Source organism: Trematomus bernacchii, unplaced genomic scaffold (genome assembly GCF_902827165.1).
Source record: "Trematomus bernacchii unplaced genomic scaffold, fTreBer1.1, whole genome shotgun sequence".
NCBI classification, from domain to species: Eukaryota; Metazoa; Chordata; class Actinopteri; order Perciformes; family Nototheniidae; genus Trematomus; species Trematomus bernacchii.
The window spans coordinates 1,845,296-1,870,256 of record NW_022987370.1 but is presented as its reverse complement, the minus strand read 5'-3'; the positions used below and the strand labels follow the sequence as shown (position 1 = coordinate 1,870,256).

The window sequence follows — 24,961 nt, the reverse complement described above, 5'->3', positions numbered from 1 at the left end:
CTTTCTTGGCTTTAGGTTTTGCTCCATTTCAAAACAATAATAAGTTAAAGTAAAAAGTGTAATAAGAAGATATAACAAAAATAAAAGTGTTAATTAATTAGGATTAATTTAAAATGTGCCCATTGTACAACAATATATAACAACCAAAAATATGTAAAATGTGTATATAAAAATACATGCAGTGGTGTGTAAATATTAATATAGGTATTAATCATGGAAACTAGTGTATTGCTCGAAGTGTACAGTGTAATACAGTAATTATTCTCAGTGTTATGACTATTGCACGGTTAAATAATTGCAAAGGTTATACAGATGATCTGTCCTGCAAGGTCAGAGTGAATTACATTAATGCAAATCCATCAAACTGCAGCTCTGCAGATGATGAGTTATCCTAAGCTCCTCCAGCAGTGTGTCTCACGCAGATTGCAGCTTTTAAATTCGTCCATTCAGGCCTCAAACATCTGAGATAAAAACAAGCCACAGTGACCCAAGCTTCAGTTGTTCAACACGTGGCTTCAGAGGAGCAATTACACACTTTAAGCTGCTTAAGACCTTGGAGGTGAAGCCATGAATAATTGAAGACTTGAATGTGGAAATGGCGACTCTCGTGAATCACAGGGTCATTTTGACGGGTCATTTCATTTGCAGGGGAAAGAAAGAGTTATTCTCAGTCTATCATTATCCCTGCGTCACGGAAGATTTACCCAAATGCGAAGGAGAGGAAGTTTAAACAAAAAAATACCTTTATTTCAGACTTCCAGACAAGGCAAAACAGAACAGAATTTCCTGATATATAACAAACATGTGAGAAGTCTTGAACTGAAGTCTCTAAGGCCTAGGCTCCACGGGAACGAAAACGGGTTGTATCCGCATATTTCTCTTGCGTATAGCCCTTTAAGCTACACGACGCCGTAACGGAACGGTAGAAACGGACCCTGCAAACGACAACGGGTCCAAAGGTGGATAGATCTGGGAACGGAGCGCTCTGGGGGGTCCAACGGGGCCGTGTGGTCGCCTATACGGTCATCCTTTTCTGATGATGACGACGCAATAGCCCCGCCTCTCCCCACCTCTGCTGCTCACCCCCCCAAAAGTACACTGCACACTGAATTCAGATTATTTATCTTTATCTCGATATGGACATAAACGCGAGTGAAGTCTAATCTGACAGGACGGAGACACGCAGCTCCTCCCGCTGTGATGCAGCGGGAGCAAAACACACACTTCAAGTCAGATCATCACCCTTAGCTATTTTAATTACCTCTCAAACTACCTAAACTAGTTATAAATATGTTTATTTTTACTGTCGGGTCACTCATTACTGGATCAGCTGCTGCATGAGACAGACACTGAAGCTGTCAGAAGAGAGGAAAAAGAGACAGGCTCCGTGTATTTTATTATTATATATCATTATATTGTCGTTATTCATTTGTTTTAAAGCTCAATAAATAACAAAGAAGACCTTTGACCGGCACTTTTATAATTTTGTCCGGAAGATTTAAACTTTAACACACGTTGACCGGCGAAAAACTCTGCCCGGTTCCCTCGGCCCCCACCGCGGAGAATAAACAGAAGTGCAGCCATGACAACCATTCTTCTTCGCTGCTTTTGTGGAGGAAGTTGCTGCTTTTGTGGAGGAAGTTACAGCGCCACGTACAGGCTCGGCATATGTACTGCAGCTTTTCCAGCGGTTGGATCTAAACGGAGCTGTCTCGTGTGGAAAGACACTATCCGGTGTATATTGCGTGTGGACGGAAGCTTTTTGGCGATTGCGTTTGCGTTAATCCTATGCGTTTTGCCGTATGCGTTCCCGTGGAGCCTGGGCCTAAATGTTTAACCTGTTAAGCCCGAGAGCCCCCGGTAAAGGGGGCTGCGTTTTTTTTTCTTCACGAAACTGTGTCTCAGGGCTTCTTAATATTTAAAAACCTATTAATGTGTCATACCCGATTAACGGGAAGAAACTCAGCTAACTGACAATACGAACCATTTTTACCAAAACAAAACACAAGTCTCATAAGAAGCGTCTAAATGAGCCCTGAGCGAAAAAATGCTAACGCACTTAGCACAGAACTCAAGGTAAAAATACCCTTATTACTTATCGTAACTGCACATACAAGATATCAGATTAAAGCTGAGATTCCACAGATTCTATAGGTATAAGTATCATCACTGAGCGATCAGAACTCGTGACAGGGGAAGCAAACACAGACATCCCAACACGTAGCTTTACGGAGCATTCACAGGACATCGTCTCACCTTAGCTGTTATTCTGATCAAAAGTCGTGTTCAATGGCATTAAAACGATAAAAACGGACAGGAGTTATTTTAGATTCGCAAGTTATATGAATTGTAAAAACGAGTCGTTTTAAACTAGCTAAAGATAAGAGAGGGAGTTCTTTTTAACAAATAAAATGTCTCGTGCAAAACAGACCAAAACAGGATTTTAAAGGTCTCTTTTTTTGCCTAATACCTTAACTTTTTACACTACTCGTTACTGGGGAAAAAACACATTACTGTCACGTATTAATTGAAATTTTTTACTGAACAAAGATCCCTACAGCATTGACAATTTTAAGCTACTATCTTGTAGTTATTCATTATTCAAGTCAGCTTAATTTATAGCCAAAAATCTATCCAATTCCAAAACAATAAGCACTCTAGATTCCACAAAGACAAAGGAAAACTTCATCACAGAAACCCAACAAGAAAAGTAAAATGCATCCTTTAAACAACAACACTTTCTGGCACACAGAGTGCATCATCCGCTAATTACCTGATTTATGCTGGGAATTATCTTCAGGTGTTGTGTAAATTTAGCCGGCGTCCCCTGGTGTCACGGCTGTGAGCCGAGCGCCTTGTGTTGTTAATTTCGGATAATTACTTCACGGGAAACGTAACCGAGGCAGAGAGCGGAGAAAATGTTCCAGACAGGGGATGGAAAATGTTCATGGCAACAACAGCGAGGTGTTTACATCCCCATTTGTAATTATTTCCCATTTCCTACACTGTCCCAGAGGATATCTGTGCTATTATACTAATTTTGGGTTTCTGGTAGGATACCCGATGCATAGTGATCCGTTCATAATTATAGGGACACAGCAATCACTTGAAATGCAGAATAAATGCTGCCTTGAAGGGAGATAGCATTTGATTCTGCCGTTAACATTGGGAAATTGGAGCCCGTTATTTTCCATTATTTAGCAAATCACTGTCATATCCTTGGCACCATGATATAAAGAAAAATAATTTGAGTAAATCTTTGAAATAAAAGCGATCACTGCAGGTGTTTAAATCTAGACCTCATGAAAAAATCACCATAAAACAACTCCTCTGCTGTAAACTTGTCTTAGGTTATTGCTCTGTTGTAAACTGAGTGTGTTTATCACATCCCTCCTCCACCTTTCCCTGACCTCCTCTCCACAGCAGCACATTTGGAGAGGAAATATTTTTAAATATGTAAAGAGGATCAACCGGCAATAACTTGCAGATTATGAGACTTCATGACAGCTCTTTCTGTTCGGTTGTGATATATACTGAATCTATATTTGTGTGTGTGTGTGTGTGTGTGTGTGTGTGTGTGTGTGTGTGTGTGTGTGTGTGTGTGTGTGTGTGTGTGTGTGTGTGTGTGTGTGTGTGTGTGTGTGTGTGTGTGTGTGTGTGTGTGTGTGTGTGTGTGTGTGTGTGTGTGTGTGTGTGTGTGTGTGTGTGTGTGTGTCAGCAGCAGACTTGACGTGTCCCAGAAAACAGAATTGTTGTGGAAACAGAAACACTTGAACGTTGTCAGCTCAATTTCAACTGAAAAAAACGTTTAAATTATAGCTTCTGCCACAGGATTATAGCTGTATGTAAATTTGGACCAGAATAAATAACAGACTGAGACAGCAGTATAGTGGTATGATGCTGCTGCAATGCAAACATTTCCCAAATTGGGATCAATAAAGTACATCTTATCTTATTAGCTAGCCATCTAGCTCGGTAGCTTGCTAGGTAACTAGTAACGTTATCGCAATAGCAAATCATTACCTATAGACTGCTTTACTAACCCAATACAATTGGTGGCCTTTTAAGACAGCTGTATAGTGGTATGTTTATAAAATAGTGAACAAAAAGTGTAATTTCTATTTCTATTGTGCTGTGTAGTAGGGCTGTGCAATTAATCGTATTTTAATCGCAATTACGATTTTGACCTGCCACAATTACGAAAACAACATAATCGAAAAAAACAATTATTTTGCTTTGCTAGGTTGTGACAGTGCAACATATTTGATCTAATTTAATTTTGGTCTCATTTATTTGTATTTATATATGTTTAGTAGCTTGGGGAAGTGCGCTCCAAAATATTTGTTGATCTTGTTTATTGGTATTTATTATTTTGATATTATTTATTTAAATGTATCATTTATTTTTGTATTGGTTTTTCAGTTGAATTATACGTTCAGGGTAATCAACAGTTAAAAAGATACTGTTCAAATTATTATTTGTATTTGTTTTAAAGTTCAATAAATGGATTTTTTCAAAGTCAATGAATAATCGTATTTAATAATCGTGATATCAATTATTGACCCAAATAATCGTGATTATGATTTTTGCCATAATCGCACAGCCCTACTGTGTAGCAATAGCAGCTGCTAGCGCTACTTCCGTTAGCCAAGATGGCAGTTGTGAGTCTGAGAAGTGTCCAGGTTTCTACACACAACTATTGGACCGTTATGAGAGCAGTAAATGGGTACTCATAGTGCATTTGGCCATACTTGCAATTGGGAAGCACTTGTGTACTCAAAGTAGCACATGTAAGGAAATACATGAATTGAGACAGAGAAGATAAGCTAAGCTAAGACGCTAACGGTGCAGGACCTCAAATGCCTTTTCATAGTCAGTTAATGAGTGACACATATTCCCATGCAAATAAGGACGTTTCACCAACTATGCGTAGAGTGTAACCTTTCTAATAAAGGACCTCAGGGTGCAGAGAAGCATGAAGAAGAGTTTATAGTTACAATTATGTGGACATAAGTACCGTGAAACCCGGGAGCTAACGCGGTGAAGCAGAGACGAATAGATCTGACTTTTCCAATAATCAGAGTTTCTGAGAGCAACAGCCTGGAGTTTATTCTGGTCCAGTGGATTTATCTGCCGGCTTAGAAAGAGAGATGTGTCACTGATTGCAAAAATACCCGCTACTCTTGATGATTTGACCACGAATTATGACATTTCTGATATTTAAGATATCATACTATTAAGTAAAATAACACATTATAGAACAAAATGATTTTTCCACCTTTGGACTTTTTAAAAATGAATCAGGGAGGGATAAATAAAAGTATTCCTCCAAATCCCAGTGGAAAGTATTTCTCTGGATGTGAGCTTCTGAGCTTTAAATCAACCGCCGTCAGCAAACACATGGAGATAAAATGTCGAGTCGTAGTAACAGAAGATTAAAGATGGCCTCAAGTCCCTTTCTAAGGCCTTAAGGTAATCTTTGGGTAAAGTTATCAACTGTATTACTGGTGGAAATATATAATATATGGTGTTGTTCATGCGCTTATTTACTGGTTAAAGTTCTCCACTAACAAAACGTCTATTTAAATGTTTTTTCTTGCATAAGTTTACCATAGAGGTACATTGAAACAAAGTACTATTACTCATTTACTTACGAATAATTAAACATAGCAAATCAAACTTAAATTGACTCAAAACAACATCATTAATATAGCATTTTTGTTGCATTAAAATCACTTTAATATTGTCTAACAGTGCAATATAATACTGTGAAAATAGCCATGAGTACTTTTACTGTTGATATTTGAAGCACAATTTGGTGATAATACCTCAATAAGATTCTCAATTCACATATTTAACTTGTCATGGAGGTTTTAATACCTTAGTATTTCTTATTTTACTTCTCTTACCAACACTGTGTTTCAACGTCCAGCTGTGTAACTTGTGAGCACAACTTCAGATACAAACCTAATAAATATTTAATCCAAGTATATATTTTGTTTATGAGTTTCTGCGTCAGTAATATTCTGCCACACAGCTGCTGCTCCGTCTCTCTCTTTCCATTTCAATACAGAAGCTGTTTACAAATGCCTCAACAAACACGACTCAATCTGATTTATTCGGTATGTGCTTTCTTAACTTGTGGTCATAAAATAATCCACTTTGCAGCGGTTTGACATTTTAATTGTGTTTCCCTTTAGCCTGCCTCATGTAAAACTAATTATGGAGCAAATGGTATCAGCTTAAAGTATTTTAATAGGGGAACAAAATGAACTTTGAACAACACAACAAGGAAATATTTGGCCCAATTGGTTTTTCCTACGTATCCACTGCTGGATTGTTGCTTTTGTTTTGACAACTTAATGCAATTAGCCGGTTAGGAATCAATGATGGTCTTGGTTTCATGTTTTTAGCTCGAAGCATCAGTCCGGATAATTTTACTTTTTCCAATATTCAATCCGACATATTTTCCCTAACTTTAAAACAAACAAAGTCTTGGCTTTCAGAATATTAAACTTGTTTCGGCAAATTCAGATGATAAATACAACTTTGAAGCTTGTAACGGCATAATTACAAGCGGAGAACGGAGCAACTTGACGTCACAGCAGGCGTCACAGCAGGCATAACAACAGCCGGTGTTTCTCGTGAGTGTTTTCCCCGGGAAACAAACACAATACACACAAACGCAAAAATACACAAACAAACGTATACACAAGGGATGTGCATCTCCATCACTGAGGCCGATGCGATGTGCATCTCGATACGTTGCCACGATACGATACATTACCGATACATTTGAAACACCAGGCGATGCGATACGATACGATTCACCCCTGTTGCGATACAGTTCGATACGATTTGATTCAACATTATGCGATTCGGGGCGATACGATGCGATTCAACACGATGCAAAATAATGATACTTCAATATGGTACAACGATTTTTGTTTTTTATCCTTATATGCAGCAAATCATACATTAACAAAAAAGTGCTTTACATATTTGGTTCTCTCTACTAGTACTGCACATCCCATCATGCTGTTTATTTTTTACCTTTTTTACTTAAAAAAACTCTCCAGAGTAAAGTACAATTGTATAACACCTCACAGTTCAACAATTTAAGGATGCATTGCCTATGATTAACAATGTGCAAATAACAACTACCATAGTGCAAAATAACAACTACCATAGTGCAATGCACATACAACTGCCAGCCTGATGTGCTTAACACTCACTCATAGGCCAACTCACCAGTGAGCAGAAAGCAGTGGTTTCTATAGGAACAATAAAGAATAAAAATAACCTTTCACAAACAGGTATTTCATAACTGCTTACAATTGTAAGGAAGACATTTAAACTATTATTGGCAGTCACAGGCTGTTGTAAACTAAACACCACTCTCACTGACAGAACACCTCACTGAGTGATTGAACTCATATGTCTAACTTTCAGGTTTCTCTTTTCAGCTGCAGACCCCATGTCGCCTCTCTATGTGCGTCGCTACGTTCCTCGTACTACTTGTGTACTTTAAAGCCGCACGGCATCGTTTACAATTTGCGAGCGATTTTTCAAGTTGACCGTCTTTCTTGAAAAATCCGAAGTGTTGCCAAACGTTTGATTTGTAGGTATTTTTCGGTGCGCTGTGTTTCTCTTTCTCTTCGACTTCCATGTGTGTTGATAACTGAGACTCTCGGCCTCCTTAGTGCGAAGCAAAGATCAAAGATCGTCTCTGCTGAGTGCTGACAGGATGAGAGGATATTATATGAATTAATCGTTTTTTTACCGATGCAAAGACGCTACAATCGATGCATCGCGAGTTAAACCCAAACTGTAGCCGATGTGCACTCTTTCAACCGGTGCACTCGCATCTTGAACGTTTATGCCGGTGCACCGATGCGAATTGGTGAATCTTAACATCCCTAGTACACACACACACACACACACACACTCGCGAGCTTCCCCCAGACCAGTAATCCAAATGAAAATATGTTTCCTCCGTACTACTTTGATCATTTGCTCCGTTAATAATCAATCAGATCGATGGATTCCAGAGAAGAGGAAACTTTGAAGGCCTTTTTCTCAAAATGATGACTCTGTGACAGTCATTATATAATGACTCATATTTTGCTTGATATTTGGAGTACAACCACAATCCTGATATCATTGGAAAGCTAGGAATCTCCTCTTTCCAACAGTGTATACAACTCAAAATGTGTCTTCGGGTCAATGCGACTGATTTCGATAGAGCAGGTCACATACAGTATATGTCTAGATTCCTGGATGATGGTCTTTATTTTGACATCTCATAACATGTAGTTATGGTTGGACGGTGGTCTTGGTTTCATATGTTTTGCTTGAAGCATCAGTCGGTATAATTTTACTTTTTCCAATTTTCAATCCACTCCACTGTCTTTCCATAACCAAAACCATGTATTCCAACCTTAGATCTTCTTTAACTTAATTTCTAAGGATACAATTTTGCAAGATTCTTTTGGTGTCTTCTGTCTGAAGACGTCGTTTCTGGAAGTCTGGTTGTTAATGTGGCAGCCATCTAGAAAGTCGCCCTCCAAATGATGCATGACTTTAAGCAATGATATGTTTTATTGGGCTTTAACTTTGTCAAAATTGTTGCCTCGACTTGGGGTATGCAAACCATTGAGAAGTATTTTAATGCAGATCTATCGTATAAGAATCAGGATTTTTATCAGGCAGCTACGACTATCAGAAAGTGACAGAGAGGTGCTTTTGATCAAGTTGTTTTCACAGACTAACGTCACATTCGTAATGTTTTCCAGTCTGATTAGCTGTCCTCTTCCCAAAACATGACTTTGGATGACAACTACATATCTGTAAAATGTTGTGCCTGCATCTTGCTTGGTTGTATCGCTGTGAACAAATCTGTCCACATCCAGACAGACCCACAACAAGACAGAAAGAGATATTAGCAACTAACTATTAGATGCTTCTATGGTAGTTAAGTAATTGTTTCCAAGACCACAACTTGCATTAATGACACACACACACACACACACACACACACACACACACACACACACACACACACACACACACACACACACACACACACACACACACACACACACACACACACACACACACATTTCCAAGCTGAAAAACAAAAGCAGTGTCGCTGTAGCGGCTGGTAACCTCAGAGCCACTAAGTCTTGTTTTCCCTGTACAAACCTCACATTGGCAAAGTAGAATCAACACATTTAATTAACGTGTTTGTTCTCCACATTTTAGTCATCAATGTCTGGCTGAACCATAATCCCTTTTTCCCAACGGACGTCAGGTCTTTATCTGCAAAAGCCTCAAACACAAACACACACATAGAGGTATATATACACACACACACAGCCATCTTTTTTTCTTTCTTGGAACTTGCCCCCTGTGCGGTGTGCGTGTAATCAAAGTTGACCTGCAGTGAAGGTGCTCAGCGAAGGGAACAGTTCAAACTCTGCAGAAAGGTCTGTCCTCACCTGCCCTATCTCTAGAGACTGGACTGAAACCAATTGCATGAAAAGTGCCGGAGCATATCGGCTGGAGGGGATGATACGCCACGGACTGACTGTGTGAGTAGAGACTCAGAGAGATAGATGTGTGTGTTGGGTTCTCTGGAGAGAGATTTAAGTCAGCAGCAAAAAAGATTTGTGCAGGAATAAGTCTGGAAGTCAATGATTTTCTGAATGTGTTTTTTGGCTGTTATCATGAAAGGTCTGTGGTTAACACAAGCTGAAGAGATTTTACAGTTTTGTTCCACGACATAAAACACTAAGTAAATACCCCACTGGTCACGCCCAACATTAGCCACCTTTAGCTTAGCGGTGGTGACGTGAAGTCATGTGACCGTGCTGTAGTTCCTTTATAGCCCAACATTAGCCACCTTTAGCTTAGCGGTGGTGACGTGAAGTCATGTGACCGTGCTGTAGTTCCTTTATAGCCCAACATTAGCCACCTTTAGCTTAGCGGTGGTGACGTGAAGTCATGTGACCGTGCTGTAGTTCCTTTATAGCTCAACATTAGCCGCCTTTAGCTTAGCGGTGGTGACGTGAAGTCATGTGACCGTGCTGTAGTTCCTTTATAGCCCAACATTAGCCACCTTTAGCTTAGCGGTGGTGACGTGAAGTCATGTGACCGTGCTGTAGTTCCTTTATAGCCCAACATTAGCCGCCTTTAGCTTAGCGGTGGTGACGTGAAGTCATGTGACCGTGCTGTAGTTCCTTTATAGCCCAACATTAGCCACCTTTAGCTTAGCGGTGGTGACGTGAAGTCATGTGACCGTGCTGTAGTTCCTTTATAGCCCAACATTAGCCTCCTTTAGCTTAGCGGTGGTGACGTGAAGTCATGTGACCGTGCTGTAGTGCCTTTATAGCCCAACATTAGCCACCTTTAGCTTAGCTGGAGCTTTAAACAACTTATGATGGACAGAATCCTGGACGAGGTTTGAGCCTTCAACGTGTTTTCTTAGGACAGAATCCCCCTCGTGCCCCTGCAGCTTTACATGACAGGACTTCAGTGTTTTGACGGCGGTTTGAAGGCAGAAGTTGATTTATTCTCCAGAGAGAAATATCAGTTACTGTTTTCTCACATCTGCCTTGGAAGAGTTAGAAAGCATTCCTAAAAAAACTGTTTTACCATCAGAGTACATTAGTGGCTCAGGGGTAAATGGGCATCTTCCAATCAGACGGTTGGTGGTTTGATCCCCAAAAGTGTGTTCTGTAATGTACAGAAAAGAGACTAATGAAGGATTTCTGAAATTGACTCCTTTCCATATCTCTGTACAAATCTCCAGATCTTTGTTTCATTACTGGTTTTAATTATCTCTCTTCTTGTCTTGCATTCAAAAGATTCCTCCAGAGTGTGTATTAAAGTTTTGTTGTTTTCTAACAAAGTGTATTGTGCGCACTGTCTCTGAACCACACAGAGTCTGAAGCGTTTATCCTCACTGTCAGATGGAGTCGTGTTGACGAGTTTTGGAGAACATTCAGAGTCTGCAGAGTTTTATTCTTCCAGGAGAAAACTGTTTTTACGCAGTGAGAACAATGCAGTGCTTTTGGTGTAATGTAGTGAAGTACATATACTGTATACTCAAGTAGGATTTTGGGACACTTGTACTTTACTTAAATATTTTTAGCATGTTTTATGCTACTTTATACTTCTTCCACAACCATTTCAAAGCCAATATTTCACTATATTTATTTCACAAAATTAGTTACTTTACAGATTCAAATAACTTGCTTAAAAGAAATATAAAAAATGAATAAATAAACTAAAAATAGGTTAAGATATCCAGCAGCAGTCTATAAAGTAAATACAATTAGCCCCCCCTTTACAAGCTGTAATGAACCGATTAAAGTGTCAAAAAATTATCCAGTAATTTAATGTATGTGATTATAAAATGGGACATTACGCACAGTAAGTACATTTACGTTTGGTACTTAAAATATATTTTGAAGCTAAATCTTTTGTAGTTGTACTTAATATTTTACCTACAGTATAATGCCTTTTCATAGTCTGGTAATAAGTGACGCATGTTCCCGAACAAATATGTTATTTACCAAATAATCACAAACCATGCATTCAGTGAAGTGTTGTCTGTAAGAGCCCGTAGGGTCCAGAGAAACAGCTGCAGCAATAATAAGAAAGCAGAGTTAAGGTTTATAACAATAAGGACAGAAGTATCGTGACCCCTGGGAGCTCACGCAGTGAAGCAGCGAAAGAGAGAACTGGCTTTCCCAATAATCTAGACTTCCTGAGACAACTGTTTGCAGTTTATTCTGGTCCAGTGGATTTACTGCTGGCAAAAAAACAACTAAACCTCAGTTGTTTTTGTTGTGCTATCTACCTCCCACTCCCTCTGCTGATACTTTCCTCATCCCTCCCTGTTTATCAGAGGAAGTTCAAAGAAGAAACGCACGCACGCACGCACGCACGCACACACACACACACACACACACACACACACACACACACACACACACACACACACGTCTGTCCTCTGAATTGAGCATATGGTGTGTCTCTGTGATGAAGTCTGCAGGGGTTCCTCTGAAGGTCAGCGATGCTTCTTCTTCATTGATGAATTAGCCTCTTCATCGCTCCCTGGTGTGAAAGCCTCTCTCCGCGTCTCTTCATAAAGCCTGAGTCAGATCCCTCAGGCTGGAGCGGCACTTGTGTTTCTATTTTTCAGTATTTAATATCCTCCACGGAGTTGCAGTCGAGATGAATTCCCCCTGAGGCAGCGAGTCAATCGATCCAGTGAAGAGGAACTCCAGCTAAAGGTCTGAAACTGAGAGATACTTCAGGAAATGGAGGGCTATCCTTTTCTACTCTAATTAACATATTCCCTAATTGAATGCGGTGACATGCAGAGAGATGATTCATGTGGTCGCTGACAGCTTGCAAATCGACTCATTACTGTCCGTCACAGCGAGGGGATTGTGTTAATTGACCTTTCAAATCTTTATTAAGTGCCATCTTACTCACTCATTGTTGAGTCCCTCTACTTTTATTAAAGATTGCTAAAGTATAATTCTACAAATTGTTGTATGTGTTTGAAACCCAACGGCTCCGACTGACCCTCATTAAACACATGGAAGCCTTACCTAAATAATAAATCATTAAAATGTGAAGTAATCTCGAGGGAAGCACGTCCATGAAAAAAGGTTCAAATGTGTCAGTGTGAAGCTGTTTGTCGCACGCACGCACGCACGCACGCACGCACGCACGCACACTCGATGCACGGCCATGCTTTAAAAACCAGTGCCTTCTTCGTTCTGTGGGCCATGTCTTAATTACATGCATCTCAGGGGGATTAGGCAAAACAGACGTCAATGAGTGAAAACACACACACACACACACACACACACACACACACACACACACACACACACACACACACACACACACACACACACACACACACACACACACACACACACACACACACACACACACAGACAGACAGACAGACACACAGACACACACAGACACACACACACACACGCACACACACGCACACACAGACAGACATAGTATTGTCGGGCCACTACGTCGGTTTTTTCTAATTTGTTTGATTGAGGGAAAAATAAATCCAGCATGGAAATATATTTTCAGTCCAAATGCAGCTGTACTTTTCCAGACAAATAATAAACGTGGTGCCCGTTGATATCTCATCTGTTGGACTGTCAACTCCACTTTACACTAACTCTCTGCCTTCATACTGCAGAGAAACTGCATTCAAGTTCCTCCTGTCCCAACACAGAGCGTCTGGTCTGCTTCCTAATAGTGACATTTTGCAGACCCTCTCACACTGACGTTTTTCTAAATGGAATAATAAATGAAGTTGATGAAAACGTTTGGAATAATTTTCTACTCGACTTCTTGTCTTGCCTCGATGAACAGCATCACATAACAAAAATAAAGTAATCAGGTCCAGCTTTCTGAGGTTCAGATCAATTTCCTTCGGGAAATTGATCTGAACATGACAATAATATGGCCTCAGGTCCCATGTCATGGCCATTTCTACTGATCATAGTTCCATTGTTGAGGTCTACTAGAATAGATTTATATTGTGCAATGTTCCAAACTCACATTGGTTTCTCATACAGCATCTCTGTATAGTATGTGTATTCACTCTCTGGGTGTTTCTCAATCGCGAGTAAAGCTGCTTCAGAGCCACTATTTCAAGCATACTACGTCATCGAGTGCCGCCGAAGTACTGTTCCAATCTCCAGCATACTTGGAAATCTACCGAGCCCGGCGTACTCCGTTTGGAGAAATATCGAGGCTGCACATGAGTAGACTCTGCGGTCTTAAAATCCCCACAATGCTTTGCGCACGGACCAATTTCCCCAAATCTGTGGCGGAAGATGTAAGGCGGGGCCTCTCATATGACGCACACCTGCACACTTGCTAGCGTGTTCCACTCTTCGTTTTCCGAATGCCAGGAAGTATTCTTGACTCGCTTCTGAAGCAAGATGCTCGGCAGACATGTGCTACCAAGCAAGCGTACTCGCGATTGAGAAACACCCTCTGTCCTAAACGGCTTGTTGGAGCTCCTGCCCCCCCCCTCCCTATGAGCCCAGTGGCCGTCTGCGAGACAGCGAGACACAGCGAAACCCAGCCCGAAACCAGCCCGAACACACACACACACCCGCAGCCTGGCTGGCAGTTTGTGTGTGTGCTCACACACCGACTCACAGCCTCGCCGCGTCCCGCCATCTCAGGGAGGAGAAATCGGCGGAGCTGCAGCTGAGAAAAGATTGAGTGTGTGTGTGTGAGGAAGTCTGCGGACTTAACGTAACGGCTCCACGGATTGGTCCATTTGGACCAATGGGTCCATTTGGGTATGGGCACGTCACTGTACCCAGGAAGAAAACAATTGAAAAAGAGAAATCTCCAACGAGGCGTTCTGGGGCAGCATAGACAGGTCTTTTCTGTGTCAGAGTTTTACTCACTACAGGGTGTACTTTCAGGGTTTGTGACTCTGCAGACCGTTTACATGCAGAAGCTTCATAACACACAAGGGGACGGGTAATAACCGGAGAAGCATGACATGGGACCTTTAAAGAAACTGTTAGACAGCAGTCAGAGAAATGTGAGCTCAGTGCTTCCCTTGGTGTTTAGATTTCATAAAGCAGAGTAATATTGATCTGAAGTGCTTTTTGATTTAATAAAAGTTTCCAATACCAGTGTCAGCACTCCGGTCTGTCATTACTTCAAACACTTCAACACATCCACTAAACACTTTAGATTTGCACTCTTCTGCTGACAGCTCAGCTCCATTACAGTGCATTTCCTTTAAAGCGACAAATGCTTTTTTCCCCCTGCGACTGACCGACTTTTCAACTTCAATCTCTTGTTCTTTAAATGACAGTTAACACTTTCCTGCTCTCAGGGCTTGCACACGCATGTCAGCTTCGTTCATCTCTTCTTGACACTTTAACTGCCTTCAGCTCTTGCTTTCAGATATGAATCAGACTATAATCAGCACTTCACTTTACCAGAAATACTAAGTCTGACTGCACCTGAAAGGAGACTTGTTTCCAGGTCTATCATCATTACAATAAGGACATTTTAACCAAACAAGTATTGCTTAATTATAAAAGAAAGCTGTAATTACATGTAAAAGAAATCTAACTTTCTCTAAATACAACAGTTCAAATTAAAGTGCATTAACACAGTTTGTTTACTTATGATTTGTTTTATAATTGACATGTTTTTTATGTCATATACTTTTGTGTCAGATATTCTTTTGTGTAATCTGTTCACTGCAAATTCCAATCAGCAGGAAAATGAATGCATTCAAAAATATCAATGTAGTCTTTGCACTCCTTACTGTAGTGTCCACGCATGGAGAAAAGACATCTGAATGATTTGTTGTTATACTCCTTCAGCCCCATGTTAACACCTCATGTGTCTTGTTTTGCAGAATTGAAAGGACTTTCTTTTGCCAAACACTGAGCAACACTTGGTAAACCACACAGTCTTTCATTAAAGCCCATTACTCTTTTCTTGTTCCATGCACGGTTGAATTGCGTCACTTTTTCCCCAACCCTGTAGACAGTTATTTGGACGCCATCATCCATCCTAATTTGTTTCAGGGAGACAGATGGAGAGGAGGGGAATGAGACATCTGAAATAAAGACGGGGACGCTGTTCTCGTGTTCAAGAAACAAAACATGTTGACAATATTTCGGATTCCCTGCTGTCAGCCGTGAAGTAAAGGAAGGAGAATATAAATACAGGTGAGAGGGGAAGCAGCGGGGAATGTAACGGGAGATAAAACTGAAATACAGACGGAGGCGAATGTGTTGAAATGTGTGTTTGTGTCAGACGATTTACTCGGTTATTTTAAGGGGAAGAAGTGCGGGTTGGAAATGTCTAGACTTATTATTTAATCAATACATTGGTTACACATGTCGAGAGGTTTCAGACGACTTCGAAACAAAGTTAGAATTTCAAAATGCAAGTGATTTCAATTCAAAGAAATGCAATAACTGTCTCAGAAAACCACTTTGAAATTATTCAGTCCAAGAGTTTTTATTTGTTAATGAGATGCTTACTTACATAAATCTGTTTGTTTTCGTCTGAATAAATAAGCAGCAGGAGCTCTTTAGATGTGTCATTAAAGATGTTAAATGTTAAAATTATTATTATAATTGCCAGGCGCCTCAGGGCTTCTCTTCTGCTCCTGCTGAGATGTTCATAATTACAAAATGTTAATGATTTAATTCTTTCTTTTGCATAATAGTCAGCACAAATATTTACACTTATTGACAAATATAGAGCCAGATCACCGTGGATAAAGATGTCTAAGAAGTCCATTTTTATTTTCACTTATTTTTTGGTTGTGTATATCAATTTAATGCACATTTTTATGATTAAAATGTGCATTAAATCATGTGTTAGTGCTTTCTCACATTCATCCTCTTCTGCTTTCTTTACCTGTGTGCTGAACGGAGGCCGACAGGTGCAAACAACCTACAACTCTGCACGCTGCAGCTTCAGAAAGGATGCAGATATAAAAACCCAACTGTTCCACATGAAGAAACATCTCCAGCAACTTGACAACACATGCAGCGTTTAGAGAACATTCAGCAACGTGAGGAGACATGCGCTTGGTGACGTTCAGGATTATGAAGTTGGACACCTGTCTCTTGTTGTTGGAAACTTACCTAACATGTTTTGATGGGCTTTTCTTTAACAATGTGATCACATGATCTGCGGATGTTTCATGAAGTTAGTGAAGATGTTTCTTAATTTGTGTTTTTATATTTTCACCGTTTCTCCTAATGGAAGTGTTTTTGCCATTGAAACGTGTTTGCACCTGTCGGCAACCGTAAGTAATGACCAGAACATATACAATAACAGATCTGTCTTATTGCCTATTTTTAACCGGCTAATCTGCTGCTCACTGCAAAGCTTAAGATCTCCCGTTGTGGGGGAAACTTCTGTGTAGCAATGCAGGAGGAGTCACCGACTCAAAAGGAGACACGGGGAGAGCTGGAGCTTTGATGGCAAACACTGATGGGTTTATTTGGAGCTTCGGCCGGAGAATTCACAAAACAAGTCAGAGAGTCAGAGGTTCTGACTTCACGGTAGAGTTGCCACGTCAATTCTGAAGAACTCTCCCCCAGACCCGTGTATTTAGCTAGTTCAGAGAGAATAATCAACATTGAGCATAACAAGATAGAATCATAACACCTCTATCAGCTGACGCCAACAGGCAGGAACAGGGAGACAGAACACGGAGGGCACAGCAGCCAAGGTTACAGGTACGTGCGCTCAGTCAGGACATGAACTGATCAACGGTCACAGTTATGGGCTTTGGAAAATATTTCCCCAACAGTCTGTACATGGTTTTGTCAGATTTTGTTGGGAATCTGACCGCCAATCTTCCTTCTGATGGCTTATTTTGCTTGTATAAACCATGTAAAGGCATCCGTTTTCAATTGAGACATAAATAACTGGTCAGACACATTCAAGAAATGTACAATAGCTGCCCACTGCTCCTAGTAATAGGATGGGTTAAAGGCAGAGACCACATTTCACTGTGTGCATTTATGTGTGGCAAATAAAGAGGGTTTCAAATGTGGCGTTTACCATTGAAATCTGAAGTACCTGTTCCTCCGTAGAGTCTGTCGGAGAACTTCATCTCGTGGTCCAGATGTTCCTCGTTCCTCCACGGCTGAATTCACTTGTGGGAATTAATCAGACTTCACAAAGCTCTGGAGCCACAAAGGACTTCATAGAACATTTCCCCCCTGCAGTATATGCATTCATCAGCTTTATTATAATGTAACATATGTAAAATCAGAGAACTCGTATTCGCCTCGGCTCGGGCTGAATGTGAATCAGTGTGATATAGAGAGAAATGATTATGGTAACCAGGTTTGCTCTGCTTTGAGTTTGTTAATATAACAACTGAGTCTTTTTTTAACGTTTACTATTAATACTGTTAAAGGAACAATCAGCTCTGTCTCGTGATTTTTCAATGTTTTATTATATTATTTTTAACCAGATGTAATTCTATCTGATTAATAACCCTAACAATTCGTACATATTCAACTCTAATTCAAATTTTCATTTAATATCTGCTACTAGTGTGCACACTTGTAAAATGTATGCATTAAGTGTCCTTTTTTAATGTTTTTTTGGTAGTAAGTTGGTCTATTACAACTTATTCGTTCTATTTTATAGGATGTAATCTAAATAGATATATATCCTTTTACTGTTTTTATGTATATATTAATTTGTTTGTATTTATTGTTTTAACCATATGGGACCCAGGCCCTTATCCTAAGAGGAAGTCATGTACAAATCAACAGTTAAATCACCTTTAAGTTGGAGTTTTTTCTAAAATGCTTCACATATTTTATACAATGTTGTGTTATTACTCTTCGGAGAACCAAAACCAACCAAAAGAATTATGAAAAAACATTTTTCTCGGACAATCAAACCACCGTGTGTTTAAAAACCCAAACTCAGTTTAATGACTTGTTTTTTTTATATATATATTTATATATTATTCCTACAAATACATGGTTTTCAGCACTTTGAAAAACGTTCACTTTCCTCAGTAAACCAAGAAAGCTAGAAATATCCTACAGTGAAAAAAAAGACAAAGACAAACCATCTCGACAAAAGAAAAAAAATCACACGTGAAATTAACAATCGAAATGAAATTAAAAAACAACATCCTGTACAAACACTATGGCCCAATAATTTAAGAAAATAGTGTCTCTAAAACGTTCATATTGCTTTGTACCTCCACTGTTGCCGGGCGGATTAAACATGTTTCCCTGCGGAGGTCACGGGGTCGCCGAAGAGAAATGTGTGTGTTCGCGTCTTCTCTTCTTCTGTGGTTGTTTTGGCAGTAACATTACAAAGACAAGGGATGGTCACATGACTACAGTACTTCACCCGGGGCGGTCACATGACTACAGTACTTCACCCAGGGTGGTCACATGACTACAGTACTTCACCCTTGGTGTCCCCACTGTTTCTGAACCATTAGGCGCTTTCACACCGGAGTACTTTTACCCGTACTTTTCCCGTTTAGTTCCGTTAGTGCCTGGAATTTTGCGTTCACACCAAAAAGAGAACTTAGTTCCGAGAACTTTTACCCCCATTTGTAGTCCCTGCTAGAGAGGTGGGACTATCCTGGGGAGAAAAAAGTACCAATTTCCGATTGGCTGGGCGAATTGCAAACCACGCCCCGTAAAACTCTGAAAGGTTTTGTGAAGCCGCCATTGTATTTGCTGGCATTAGCATTATTAGCATTAGCATTAGCCCCGCGCACCAACGGAGAGAGAATAACTTATGGCAACACAAAAGAAAACATGCGAGCGGTGGAGATGAGGAGGTGTCGGCGTTCAGGCGATTTACTCGGAAGGCTTCAGTAGAAGCAGCTGGGAGTCCCAGCAGCTTCTACTGAAGCCAGTCCCCAACTCCGGGGACTTCCGGCCGGGGACTTCGGGTGGCAGTATACGCCGTGAAGTTGTTTGCGACCTGCCAGTAAACCCAAAGCAGAAGAAGAAGAAGTGACGTCAGCGGCTTCATTTGCGTAATCTTCCCTCAGGGAATTTATTCCGGTGTGAACGCGATCTGCTCTTTGGTTCCATGGGGGAACTAAGAGCTGGGAACTAAGTGCTGGGAACTAAGTACGGCAAAGTACTTGGTGTGAAAGCGGCTATTGTTACTCTCTACAGCAGTGGTTCCCAACATCTTCTGTCTCCTGAACCCTAAATACTTTATACTTTTATTTGGTTTTAAACCCTCTGTAATTGTATTTAACAAAAGTGCATTAAATGATAATCACTTGTATAACTCACCCTTAATACAAATGCATTTAGACTTGACAGTTACACGTATTGTGAGCTAAAAAACAACATTAAAACTCACTCTTTTCTTAATTTAACCGTTGTGTTGTCGTCCCATCAGCTGTACAAACTTTGTCCTGGTTTGACTGTTTATAAAACATATAGATTTATTACACAAATCTTGGTTTCACCTTTTACGCCAATTTAATTCCTATTAATGACTTGTCTTTTTTTAAATTTACTGTCAAAAAACCTCAGTTAAATTACCCAAAAAAAGGTTTTAAAATAGGCCGAACAAGAATAATTATTTTGAATTTTTGTCAGGCTTCTGTATTAAAAACCGCTTCAATTGTTTTTGTATGGGCAGCACATGATTACACCAGATGCTATTCATTTATATAAAACCACTATTTCAATGACGGTAGTGATCACGATGTTATTTTTGTGGCATTTCGATAAAAACAACACCTTGTTATGACAGAAAAAACATTTATGAATGAGTCCAATTTGACCCTCGGACAACAGGAAGATTACAAATATTTTCTTTTGTGTGGAAATAAATTGCAATCCCTAATCTTTTCGACGTACCCCCTCAAATACCCCGGTACCCCCTTGTTGGGAACCACTGCTCTCCAGCATTATTACTAGAACTAGAACCAAAGACACACAGTGTGCATCGTGTGTGTGTGTGTGTGTGTGTGTGTGTGTGTGTGTGTGTGTGTGTGTGTGTGTGTGTGTGTGTGTGTGTGTGTGTGTGTGTGTGTGTGTGTGTGTGTGTGTGTGTGTGTGTGTGTGTGTGTGTGTGTGTGTGTGTGTGTGTGTGTGTGTGTGTGTGTCTCTTTCTGTGTGTGTTGCAGGGTCAGTGCTCAGAGCTTTTCTTCCCTGGGGGGCGTCAGTAGCTGTACAGACCCCCCCTCGCCCCCCGTCACCCCGAGGTCAAAGGAGTCACTAGAGGGCGCCCTCCTCCTCAGACAGGTGTCCCGGCTGGGCAGGGGGGAGGGTAACCCTAACCCTAACCCTCCCCCCCCCCCCACAACAACCACTCCTGGGGGGTAAAGTCCAGACTCGTCGCTGGGCGGATCCACGGAGATACACGGCGGGCTCATTTTCTTCTTGCGTCTATGCGGCGAGGCGTGGATTTGCGAAAAAACGAAGCCAGATGAGGAGGAGGAGGGGCTACGATTGGGGTTTGTTGACTCCCCCTCCGATGAAAAGCAGGTCTCCGGGGGGGAGTCGAGCCAGGAGTAAGGGCGGGGGGGTCGAGGGAGGCGAGGGGGCGGGGCCACGTTGCTGCCCTGCGTCGTGTCCATGCTGTGAAACCTCTTCAACTGCCTCGTTCTGACGAAAACATCACCATCATCATCACCATGGTTTGGTGCCATAGTGATGTCACTTCCTGTCCCCCTGTGGGTGAGGAGAGACACCTCCAGATCCTCCTGGGGGGGGAAGGGGGGGGGCCTGGGTGGTAAAAGTGGGGGAGATAAGGAGGCGGAGGGTGAAAGGGGGAGGGCTAAGTTTACAAGTCCTTCAGCGCTTCCCCCTCCGTCCGAAAACAGAGCCTCCTGAGAGTCGGTCGATACAGCAACCTGGAGGAGAAGGGGAGAGGGGGGGAGGGGGAGGGGGGAAATGTGCGGTGAAAGAGGAGGGGGGAGATGAAAAGGGGGAGACTAGTTAGTGGGGAGAGATGAGGATGAGAAGCAGGGGTCAGAGTTCACAGCGTTTTCCCAGAGTCCTCTCTGTTCTCATTTAGGGTTGCAGTGAAGTTGCATCATGTATGTGTTAGTGTCTAAAGTCAGTTTGGTAAACAGAGTTTGTTTTTGTTTACTAAAGGAACTCTGCAGTGCTTCCGTTGAGGCAGAACCAGGATTTATTTTCCCCGTCTGAAGGGAATACCTGTCACTCATACATGATTATTATTTCTACTTGTGTTTACTTTCTGACGTCAGAAATAGTTTGGAAGTCCTGGTCAGAGAGACTGATAATGGCCGCATGAGTAAAATACTCCCATAACAACACTGCACATATTAGATTGTATTTTAATATTGCTTTGCTATAATATACTGCAAATGGTTAGGTATATCCAGATTTCATGCAAGTCATTTTTCTAGATCTTAACGTGTAATAGTTTCAATTGATTTTCTTACATTTTTTCTTTTTTTTTTCTTACTTTTTATCCCCCCCTTACTGTATGTATGCACCATGTACACAGAGGGAAAAGACTCGTACGAAAACCTAGTTGGAAATGAACCTGTTTCTGATTCTGAAGTAGTAGGTGACATTATGTGTACTAATAAGACATATTTGCATTTTTATGAATCAAATCTTTATAGAATTAGACTTAAATGAATGAAAACCCATCAGACACATACAGAAGCCCTGAGAGGCAAGTCAAGGGCGGACTATTCCCCAAAAAACGAAATAAACTACGTTCCAACATTTTGTGAGAAGAAGATTCTCTCAGGGGCTTAATAGCACAGTTTTATTATATATCTTTCTAACTTAAAGTGGACCTATCATGCTATATTTGAATAATATAGTGTAGGACCATACCTATATAAGGCATATTTATACTATATTTATATCAGCAAGGGCTGATTCAGTGAGAACAGCACCATCTACAGGCCTGGCATATGTACTACAGCGTCTCCAGCGCTTTCGAACGGCAATGTCCGTGGCTGTCTCCTCCTGATTGGTGGAGTTGGCCCAATAGCCGTAGCGCCACCGTCCTGACGTCAGGACAGTGTTCAAATCTGGATCAGTTTTTATCAGATCCGTTGCAGCCCCTTTTTTAGAGATTTGGGTATGGAGGAAAATAGAGAGGGTTGTGTTTTCTGACACTTGGTGAGTTCCCTGGAACACCGGGGACACATATTCATGTATAAAAGACGTACAAAAGTGCATTTTGCATGATAGGTCCCCTTTAAATGTGTCTTCAGGGGGATCTATAAAAAATTTAATGATTGCAAAATGTGTATTAAAACTCTTACGATCAAAATGTACTTTGATCCCAAAGGTTATCGTATATTAGGTTAATGACTGTGATCAGAGATATCTTGAGAGAAGTCCTTTCTTAACTAATTCAGAGGTAAAAGTGTGTGGAAATGACCCTTTTTACTTTGAAATGTGATCAAAAATGCCCCTTTACTTTGTAGTAATTTAATAAATAAAGCCCAGTGGCATTTTCCCTGAAAGTCATGAAATAAATCAGAGGAAGGTAAGTGACATGTCAAAGTGAAATCAGTCTGTTTCATCAGGAGAGTGAACGCTGCTTGTTGTTTCATGGACTGAAGGCTGCACGGTGAACTCTGAACCAGACCACTTGACCCTCTGACCTTTGACCCCTCTCACTTAAAATCCTGCAACCTTATCTTATCATCTGAACAGAAAGCATGAGCAGTGAGAGAGGCCAGCGGTCAGAGGGTGAACAAAACATGTCTCTACTGCAGGAGAGGAGGGTTTTAGAAAGCACGATGGACGCTGAAACTCATAACATGTCGTCAGAGAGCGTTGAATCCACAGAGATGAGGAAGCGAGGCATGCATGAGTTTTAAAGCGAGCAGCACTTTGTAGAGATGTTTGAATCATGGGTTTCCCTGCTTGAGCCTGAATAGTGAGACCACAGCAACACCTAGTGGCCACAGCAGTAGTACTACACCAAGAAACTGATAACTGCAATTAAACTAAGAATCGTCACCCTGTCGCTTTTTCTTTTTAAAACACGTTGAGTGCAATACCTAAAAGAGGTGGGGGAAGAACACTTGACTTAAATACTACACTGTGACAATACTCTGTTACAAGAAAAAGCACTGAAAATGTGATTATTGGGGGGTATTTTGGGGGAAATATTGAAAGTAATGACACTAATTTGAGGAAAATGTCCCATGTGAATGTTATACAAGTTAATAATGTATGATTATTGATGATGCTGGTTTGTACAAATTGGGAAAAAAGAGGGAAGTTTTATTGCAATTTGCCAGAGGGGTAATTTAATAAGAATGTTTTAACATTTAAAAGTTGAAACTATGATTGTTTTTACAAGAGAAAGACTTAAACTAACTTAAAAGGTGCTTTGATTGTGAAATTCTTAAGATATGTCTGAATTTATCTGTTTGTAAAAATGGTGTAACATTTTTTAATGATTTTGCAAATCCCAAAGTGTCATCTTCATTAAGGAAACACATCAAGTTTCACATTTTAAAAGTTGAAATGATGTCTGTTTTTATGTGAAAATGACCTAAAGAGACTTGCAAGGTGCTCTTATTGTGAAATACTTCATGTATTTTCTGTGCAAAAATGTAACTAAAGCTGTCATGCAAATATAAAAAGTGTTGAAGCTGAAGGTATTATGAAAATGTAAGTACTTAAGTCACGTACAAATACCTCAAACGTGTAATTAAGTTCAGTACTTGACTAAATGTACTTCCACCTCTGATAGCTACTGCACTCCGTTGACATCTCTGCACCTAAACGCACTAAATATGATTAATAGAACATTCACAAAACGGCCAAATGCATATTCTCTGTTCTGCAGCAATCCCCTGAGGTTGTAATATGGTAAGTGCAATGCATTGTGGGTAAAAACTGATAAACTAAAGGTGGTCTCCTGGACTTCAATACCTTTGGGAGAGTTTGAGACGCTCTGTGGCTGATGGTGAGCAGAAGGAGATGAGTGGAGAAGAAGGAAGGGAGGGAAGTGTGTGTGTGTGTGTGTGTGTGTGTGTGTGTGTGTGTGTGTGTGTGTGTGTGTGTGTGTGTGTGTCTGAAAGGCGCGGTGGTTTTTCTTTAGAGTCTGCAGGGTTCAGAAACAGGAGTTCCTGTGTTTGTGCAGCAGCTCGGGGTCGGGTTTTTTTTGGGGCCAACTGAGCTGAGATCAGAGAGAACAGATACCGTGTGGAAGATGATAAAAGATAAATAAAGAGAGGAAGAAGGGAGGAAGACGAAGGAGGAAGAAGAGTGAGAGTGTTTAGAGCATGCAACATGGATAAAGACTTAGGAAAAAGTCTTGAATTGAGTTTTAATCACATATATATATATATATACAGAAGCCCAAAGAAGCAAGTGAGAACAAACATATTCTGGTGATTCAATATTCACAAGGAATTAAAAAATGTGTT

The 24,961-nt window shown here is 40.7% G+C and overlaps 2 protein-coding genes across 2 annotated transcripts in view; both read right to left on the bottom strand.

The window, feature by feature from the left end:
* Positions 1-20,713: 20,713 nt before the first annotated feature.
* Positions 20,714-24,529, bottom strand: LOC117484318 (voltage-dependent T-type calcium channel subunit alpha-1G-like). Its single transcript, XM_034132797.1, has 2 exons — positions 24,465-24,529; positions 20,714-21,433 (listed from the first exon to the last, which is right to left on the bottom strand). Exon 2 carries the CDS (start codon positions 21,227-21,229, stop codon positions 20,714-20,716), a length of 516 nt encoding a protein of 171 aa, XP_033988688.1. The 5' UTR covers positions 21,230-21,433; positions 24,465-24,529.
* A 116-nt stretch (positions 24,530-24,645) lies between these two features.
* Positions 24,646-24,961, bottom strand: part of cacna1g (calcium channel, voltage-dependent, T type, alpha 1G subunit) — a 192,505-nt gene continuing 192,189 nt past the window's right edge. Inside the window, exon 35 of the mRNA XM_034132787.1 lies at positions 24,646-24,711. Coding sequence (XP_033988678.1) covers positions 24,646-24,711 — 66 coding nt within the window. The remainder of the gene's footprint in view (positions 24,712-24,961) is intronic.

Excerpts from the sequence above, each read along its gene's own strand:
- LOC117484318 (XM_034132797.1), bottom strand. The coding sequence starts at position 21,229 with ATGGCACCAAACCATGGTGATGATGATGGTGATGTTTTCGTCAGAACG.